At 39.2% G+C, this 8287-nt stretch overlaps 1 protein-coding gene across 1 annotated transcript; it reads right to left on the reverse strand.

Moving 5' to 3' along the window:
• Positions 1–2130: 2130 nt before the first annotated feature.
• Positions 2131–6176, reverse strand: LOC114556586 (urokinase plasminogen activator surface receptor-like). Its single transcript, XM_028579578.1, has 5 exons — positions 6076–6176; positions 5582–5701; positions 5352–5498; positions 2788–2898; positions 2131–2695 (listed from the first exon to the last, which is right to left on the reverse strand). Exons 1-5 carry the CDS (start codon positions 6119–6121, stop codon positions 2496–2498), a joined length of 624 nt encoding a protein of 207 aa, XP_028435379.1. The 5' UTR covers positions 6122–6176; the 3' UTR covers positions 2131–2495.
• Between the last annotated feature and the right edge of the window lie 2111 nt (positions 6177–8287).

Consider the following 8287-nt stretch of genomic DNA (forward strand, 5'->3'; position numbering starts at 1 on the left):
CTCGAAAATAATTTTTGAGTCATGCAGAAGTTCTTGCAGGGGTTGTGTGACACTCCAAACTGTTAGAAATGTAATCATTCCAGTTAACCTAAGCTGCTAAAAAGCTGTACAGAACCCTTAAAATACACTACTTTAGTTGAGATCAATGAACAATGCCAACTTGGTTTTGAGGAGAAGCCGGCACACTAAATCTCTAAATCTTCCCGACAAGGACAGACAAAATGTAACTGATAAGGGCATACTATGCAGGATTTACATAAAAATCAATGTATTGGCTCATTCAAAAGATATCTCATTTCTGCATCCACCCACGCCACACACAAGATACCACGCCAAGGCTGGCGGCAGCAATTGGCTGGGGGTGGGCTCAGCCCACCCAAATGTGCGTCTTGCACACCCAATCAAAAGTTAAGAAAATGTGTTTAGCCAATGGGAAAAATTGCACAGGAAATACCAGTAACATTTCTAACTTCTGATTGGGTTGGCAGCCTAAAGCCCGCCTCCAAAGTCGCCCACTGCCCACGGCCGTCTTCTCATCGATATATTGCTCTGAAGCAGACCTGTCCGTCGCTTTGTGTCCACTCTCTCTGTAAAAATAGAGATGAGCAGCGCGGCTTCCGCAGTCAGTGTTGCAGCTCCAGTTGATTATAATGGACTCACTTCTGTGTGTGTGTGTGTGTGTGTGTCTGCTGCATACATGTCGGGCTGCGTCTGAACTACTGTTTCGGTTTTTCACCTCCGATGAAGAGCAGTGCTCAGCCGCTTCCCTAAACTTTGTCTCATCCAGAGACCCTGGCGGGGATCTGTGTCTGTTAGACGGTGTGGATAAGATACTGCCATATGAGCAGAGCAACAACGTAATGCACAGCAGACTATAGGGCAGATGGATTATTTCTTAAGATATTGTGACTTAAGATAGTGTGACTTTATTCTCGTAATATGACTTTTTTTCTCAAAATAAGATTGGATGAGTTACCTTTTGAATGTGCAGGAATGAGTGTTGAAGATAAAAAGTTAAAACCCGGCTGTTTTGAAAACAATGTTTAATGGGGCCTGCAGCTAAATGTAATCAAGTACACCAATACAGCATTTGAGTGTCTCACCTAAAACCTAGCTTCTAAAGAATTAATTAGGTCATGGCTGACATTTAGCATACTGTAGGAGACTCATTGTCCCCACAGGAAAGGTAACTGTTGAGCTAGACGTGATTAGAACAAAGGAAATGCATATTACTGGGGAATCAACACTTCCATGATAATCAACCTTAGTCTATGACCTGTAGTAAACCTAAATTCAGAGGTGTGTCCTTATCCTGAGAGACAGGAATAAATGTGGGAGCAGGAGAAAGATTCGGCACTTCGATCTGTGACCCCGACAGGGGAAGCACGTTGGAGTCCGCTGTTTACAGCGTATTGTTTGTCATGTCACATGACTGTTCTTCTGTGACTCCGCAAGGAGAAGCATGAGATCAGTCCGCTGTCAGCTGCAGTGTTTTCATGTTTTATGTTTGATTGTGTTTTGTCTTGTCGTTTTCATGCAGTTTCATTAAACCTTTTAGTTAACTTTCAATTCGACCACAGCCTCTCCTTTCTCCTCCAGAAATCGAAGAACACGTCTTTTAGAGATTTCTTAACATGAGGAGCCATAATAGTTTACTAAAACTATGTTACAGTGAACACTCGCTAACAGGCCAAATTCCTACCTGCACTAAATTTACAGATGTTTTATATATACTGTATATAAATATACCATAAACAAGGACCCTTTATACATTCACACAAGTCTCAGCACGCCCAGATAGGGCAGCATTCACACTTCCCTTCTAGAACACCCTGAGCTTAATTAAAATAAATAAATTACACAAATGAGCATTTGTTTCCAATTAGTTTGAGTAACATTGAGAGCCCTTTTTGTATTATATATTAATGTGTGTTAGGAAACAGGTCTCAAATGCTCAATCTTTGACACGTTAAAGACCTGCACACACTGTGACAGCAAATTATGACATGCTTCAACTTTGAAACTGTCCTTAGTGATTATATGAGACAAATGTAATTTAAACGAGACTCAGAAATAAAGTAGGCCTAGAGCACTTAAGAAAACACAGAAATACAATCGGAATAAACAGCAGAATTTTAAGATTTTTATTTATTCAGCTTTTATCAGTAACATCAACATATTCTTGATAATTAACATTAAAAGTAGGTTTCAGAATAATAATAGCACTCAGAACAAAAACACGCATCAGGATGAGCTGTAAAGCTGTGAAATGGTCTATAGGCAACATTAAAAAAAAAGGAAAATGATCCTGCAAGAAACTGTATGAGGCAAGAGACAAGTGAAAAGACTATTTTACTGAATTATATTTTTATACTTTGCTTGCTAAACTTTCTCAGTCATTGGTTGAAAGGATGGGGACCGGGGTGTGAGCAGCAGTATGATGGCCATGCAAAGATGAGAGAAAAGCTGAGTGGTGATGCTGCCGTCTCCACCAGTTAGGAGAGCATGACCAAAGAGACCAGCGGTGCCACCAGGAGCAGAAGGCCAGCACTTGTGCTGCTGGCGCTGTTGCAGAAGTTCCCCTGACAGCAGTTAATATCTGTCCCAAGGGCTCCTGCAGTCTGTGTAGTTTGCGTTGAGCAAATGGTCTTGGAGGCACAACCCTTCATGGTCAAAGTTTGACCTCCTGCATTCACTGGGAGAATGAAAATAATGTTAGGGTGAGAACTTAATGTTTTAGTACATCCATTCAAACAGCGTTAGATGTTTAATGCTGTAGGCCGGTACCTGTTGTTGAGATGCAGTAGTCCTCATTCCCCTCACAGTTTAGAGTGTTGGTGCACTGTTGTCCATCGCAGGAGAAGCACATTTTACCATTTGGATTGGATTTGCTGGGATCTGTAACAAAAAACATCTATTGTTCATATTGTTTGGGGATGTAGAGGGGGGATTGAGTGGTGGCTTGAATGCACTTTTCTCATTCAGTTCCTTTTTCAAAGCTTTCTATGTCCAACAGTCTAATGGACACTCCCTACTGATTTACACGATATAAAAAAGATTAACATTCATTGTTCATATTGTTTGTGGATGTAGTAATTCAGATATACAAAATGCAAAGATGTATGCTATTTGTTTGCTTAATATCTAATTATAATATAATAATATAATAATTAGATTGTTGTTGTGTTTACATTAAGCTATGATTGGCCTATAGCTAATAAATCAAGATTGACTTTAACCTGGAAATTCAGTGGGTCTCTCTCTCTTTCTCTCTCTCTCTCTCTCTCTCTCTCTCTCTCTCAAATTCAAATTCATTGAATGTTTTATATTATTGATAAAGGGCATCTCTGTCTTGGTTTGCTTTATATTGCTGAGATAAAGCCTGACATCCTGCTTGGAGTCTTCTCCTCTCTCTCTCTCTCACACACACACACACACACACACACACGCACAGCTGCACTTCGGCAGTTGGGGGTATCATGCCCTTGAGCTCCTCTATAAGAGATGGGGATGGAAAGTCATATTCCTCTCTACTGGCTTGTCTTGGAACTTAAGTCCTGTCTCAACAATATCAACTCCAAACATATTTGCCCAATCCCAAAGTGAGCCCTGAGGACTAAGGACTAAAGACTCACAGACTTAATTGATCTCAGGTGCTAAGTGAGTGAGTGTGTAAGGCCAAATGGGCTCAAATAGGTATAAATGGGATTGGGACAGCACTTCACACGAGATCACATGTTACCTTGGCGACGTTTAATAAAAAAGATGTTGCTGACACTTACCGGTTTGGGAATTTTCATTTTAAGTTTGTTGCTTTCCACACGGCCAAGGCACAGGAGACGGCTGCGTGATTCCACATTATTTCAAGCTCTTGTTTTACAAGCTGGAAAACAGAGGCCTGTACTACGAAGCAGGATTTGGCGTTAACGAGCTAATTTAAGGCTCAACCCAGGATTTTCTGTACTACGAAGGTGGATCAGTTGTTATCGGGTTCAATCGTCGTGGTAACTCATGCTGAACACCTAACCTGGTCGGGAGCAGGTTAAGTTGGAGATCAGAGATCAACCGGTGTAAAAGCACCGCCTACTGACCAATCAATAGGTCGATTGATAACGGCGTCACCGTTCTTATAGAAGATCAAGTGGAGCTCGGTGCAGAGAGAGAGAGAGAGAGAGAGAGAGAGAGAGGGGGGGAGAGAGAGGGGGGGGAGAGAGAGAGAGAGAGAGAGAGAGGGGTGCGCTCAAAAGTTAAAACATTGAGAGACCAACAACCCCGTTAACATGGGTATTTTTATGAAATATAGCCTATATATTTTAATGGGAGGGAATTACATATGGCTTCTGGAGCCATGTGTTGCCAATGCGCACATCGGTTTGAATTATGTTTTTATATTTTTTATTTGCTCTCACGGTCGCTTCCCACTGCCAGGGTTGCAACTGAAATAATAGACTAAAGCAACGACAGTTTATGGAAAGCACCGGTGTAATTCTGGTCAGATCTTGGTCCTGACTGTTTTAGGAATCAGCGACTGTATTGCGTTTTCCCTGTAAAACCGAGTCTGTGTTCTTCATATTTATGCAGAATTATAATTTGCTCTTCTTATATATAACATGCGGCTCTGGTAGATGTTTGCGATTGGTCGTTGTGCACAAACCCCGCCTCTTTTATGTGAACGCGCGCGCTGCTGGATTGGGAAACCCTGAGTTGACTGAACTAGTTGATAACCAGCGTCGTAGTACAGGTTATGCAGGACCGCGGTTGTTAGGTTAGGTGAAGCCTGATTACTGAAAGAGATCCAGGGCAAGTTGATCTTGCTTCGTAGTACAGGCCTCAGGTTGGTCTGTTCCTTAAAAATCTTCGCGGTAAACGTCACAAGGCTTTGAAATGTGGGTAATTCCCTTTGAAGTCTGCATCGATGCAGACTCACGGAAAGGGTTCGGTAAGTGTACTCAAACCCTCACGCCCTTTGAAATTCGACATTGGGACAACCCTAAGCTCTTACGAATTTCGCGAGAACGCGCACCAAAGTCCGTGAGTCTGTGAGTCCGGACTTTGGGATTGGGCCAGTGTCTCAGGTTCTGATACATGGACTGGCATCATCAATTCACAATACCTACATTCACAATGCCCATATAGCACTATGATGAATATACATCTAATATATACTGTATGTTTAAAACATTTGATCAGAAAAAAATATTTTATTTTTATTTTAAATAAGTGCAATCAATACTAACTTTTAAGGAGAGTAGTTTTCACATTTTTAACAGCTATTACTTATGCAACTAAAACAGCTCTCATTTAAAAGAAGCAGCTAAATACCAAGAGACAATATACAGTCAGTAAGTTACCAGGGGCGGGTTGGTTGTTGCAGAGATCGGAGGTGCAACACTTGCTAGTTATTACGGTGTTGGCGATTCCAAAGTTGACTGAAGCCTCAACACACTCTTCAGCCAAAGCACAGCTTTTTGAGTTGGCATCAAGGATTTTTGAACCACCTGCAACAAAAGAGGAACCTTTGTAAACTGGGGCCGCACAAAGCAGTTTAACAATAAAAACAATGCAACACAAATTACTATACCTGCATATGAAGTGACTTTAATTGCCCCACAACGTTGACCTGGCAAAGGGCATTCTTTTTTTGTATCTGTGCAGATTCCTGAGATTCCCGGTATACACTCATAACATTGCAAAGTGTGAGCTGAGAAAACACAAAACTTTCAAATTTTAAACTTAAAAAAAAAATAATAATGTTGACCTTAACTCTGAGGTAAAATAACAAAAATTATGAGTGCAGATACAAAAAAATAACGTGTTGTACAGTATGAAGGTGGATGCAAAGTGCAGTTCCGAAATTTTTTTGCTTGTTTTTTAACGGAATAGAAAAGAGGTCAAATCATCCGTGGACGAACAGGTGAGGAACAAAAAGGAATAGCAGTGAAGTAAAAGTAACCAATAACATGTATATGTTGGGTATACAGTTGCCTACTACTATTTGGCATATGACAATCATGTAAAATCCTTTTTTTAAAGATTAAACAGTTTAAAGAAACAGACAACAACACAAAAACTTGCCTTTAGGGAGAAGCACAATCCCAAAGATCAGCGTCAGGAGATGCATTCTGTGATGGCAGGATACTACTGAATTTCAGTTTGATCTGTTAAGGGTATAAGTAGCTCTCCTGAGAAGGGGTTGTCTTCATCCTAAAACCACTCCTTCATACCTCTCTGAATAGTGACTAAATGTGAAACTTAAAAATAAAATAAAAACGCCCTTTAAATTAACGTGAAATGAAACATGTTTTGGCAACAAAAGATTGGGTCAGTGTTTAGTTTTTTTATTAGACAACTTCTATTAATTTTAAACAGTAGTGTCTTAAAGCTATAATAGTCACGGACATACACATTCTCTTCCTGAGAGGGAGTTTTTCCTCGCCACTGTTGCACTGAATGCTTGCTCTTGGGGGAATTACTGGAATTGTTGGGTCTTTGTAAATTATAGTATGATCTAGACCTACTCTAATGTGAGGATGTGGGATAATGTGTAACTCTACTGCAAACAAAACCTACCTCCGGGTATAAATAAAGTAACTTGAACTTGAACTTGTAAAGTGTCTTGAGATAACTCTTGTTATGAATTGATACTATAAATAAATTGAATTAATTAACCTTTAATTTCCATGCATGGTGAAATAACATGCATGCCATTTATTTCAAAGTATACAAAGCAATCTTAAATCCACTAAAGATATTTTTTTACAAGTATGATTATTATAATAAAGTTATGGCTGATGTGTGTTTTACATTAGTGCAGCTGAAAAAGAGCCATATTCATAGTCAGAATTACTTTTATTTGCCACCAGCCTCCGGTTTAATATAAATACAGAAGCGTTTTACCATATTCACTTTTCCTTCCTGGCATTAATGAAAAAATAAAAAGTTTGTATACTGTGCCATGCCCTTTAATACTTCAGGGTGTAGGCTGCAACTGGTGAACAAGCCCAGTCAAGTAAAAATATTTACTCTTTTCTGACAGAATACATGCATAGCATTCTCTAGTATCTTTTTGAGTCATGCTGAGGTTCTTGCAGAGGTTGTGTGACTCTCTGAACCGTTGTGGAATCACTCCAGTTAACCTAACAATAAAAATAAATGAAAAGATTTACAGAATCCTTAAAATTAATTACTAAAGGAAGGTAACTTCTGTCTCACAAACAACAAACAAAAATGCTAAAGAAATTAGGAAAGAAAAGAAAAATTACAAAAATGCAGATAAAGACGAAACACAAAATGTTGAGACCATGGGATTACTAACTATGTTTTCCTTCTTAACCTTGTCATGTCACCCGTGCATTACATTCTGTTTGATCTAGTGTCACTTGTCATGGCTCACTTCACTAACTAACAAAAAAATATTAAAAAAAATGTTAATTACCAGTAATATAAATAATAAAAATAACACAGAAATAAGTTTAAAAACAAAGATTTTATTTAGAGTGTCCTCATTTAGGATCTTAGTGGCCTGAAGGTAGAAGCTCCTTCTGATCCTCTCAGTGCTGGCCTGGTGTATCTGGTACTTTTTTCCCTGACCAATTTAGCTTTATGAATATGAAATTTCCCTTATAAAATAAGTTATTGGTATGAGCTTTAGTTTGAGATGTCTCAGGATGACCTCAGCTCCCTGACAAAGGCAGTCAAAATATGACATTTCATATATCTCCAGCTTAAATTGAAATATCTGCATCGGCCCCAAATGAAAATTTCTGCCAATATGACGCTTGATGTTCTCTGCAATTAGGTGGAGAAAATATGAGCATATATCAGCAATTAGCCAAAGTGAATTGGAAAACATGGGCATATCAGCCAAAATCCAATGTCATGCATAAGATACAATTTTACTGGTGCCCAGCAGGGACATTTTGTTGTTGCAGAATTTTAGTTTATTATGGAAACCCAATGCAACCGCTGCATGTCTGTTCATCTGGCAGTGGGGATCAGGTGTGACTCAACAGTTTTTTTCTACCAGCACCAACCCTCCAGTTTCATTTCTTTTCATTTCTTCTTCTTTTTATTGAAGGCCATTATAATAAAACACAAGTTCAAACAGGTTTGAGTTCTTTTAGGGGAAACGAAAGCCAAAAGGCATGTGAATAGCCTGTTATTGTCCTGCTGATGTAGGTTTTATAGTCTCTATCTTGCAAAAGATTTTAAAGCAGTAAGCCAGTGGATACGGCATCCTGGTGCTGTAATAGAAGAGGGCAATGAAAAAAAAAGGAAATTAAAAAAA

The sequence above is a fragment of the Perca flavescens genome, chromosome 6 (assembly GCF_004354835.1).
Source record: "Perca flavescens isolate YP-PL-M2 chromosome 6, PFLA_1.0, whole genome shotgun sequence".
Classification (NCBI taxonomy): domain Eukaryota; kingdom Metazoa; phylum Chordata; class Actinopteri; order Perciformes; family Percidae; genus Perca; species Perca flavescens.

Excerpts from the sequence above, each read along its gene's own strand:
- LOC114556586 (XM_028579578.1), bottom strand. The coding sequence starts at position 6,121 with ATGCATCTCCTGACGCTGATCTTTGGGATTGTGCTTCTCCCTAAAG. Across the intron at positions 5,702-6,075 it reads GATTGTGCTTCTCCCTAAAG|CTCACACTTTGCAATGTTAT; the intron begins GCAAGTTTTTGT and ends GTGTTTTCTCAG. Across the intron at positions 2,696-2,787 it reads CTACTGCATCTCAACAACAG|TGAATGCAGGAGGTCAAACT; the intron begins GTACCGGCCTAC and ends TCATTCTCCCAG.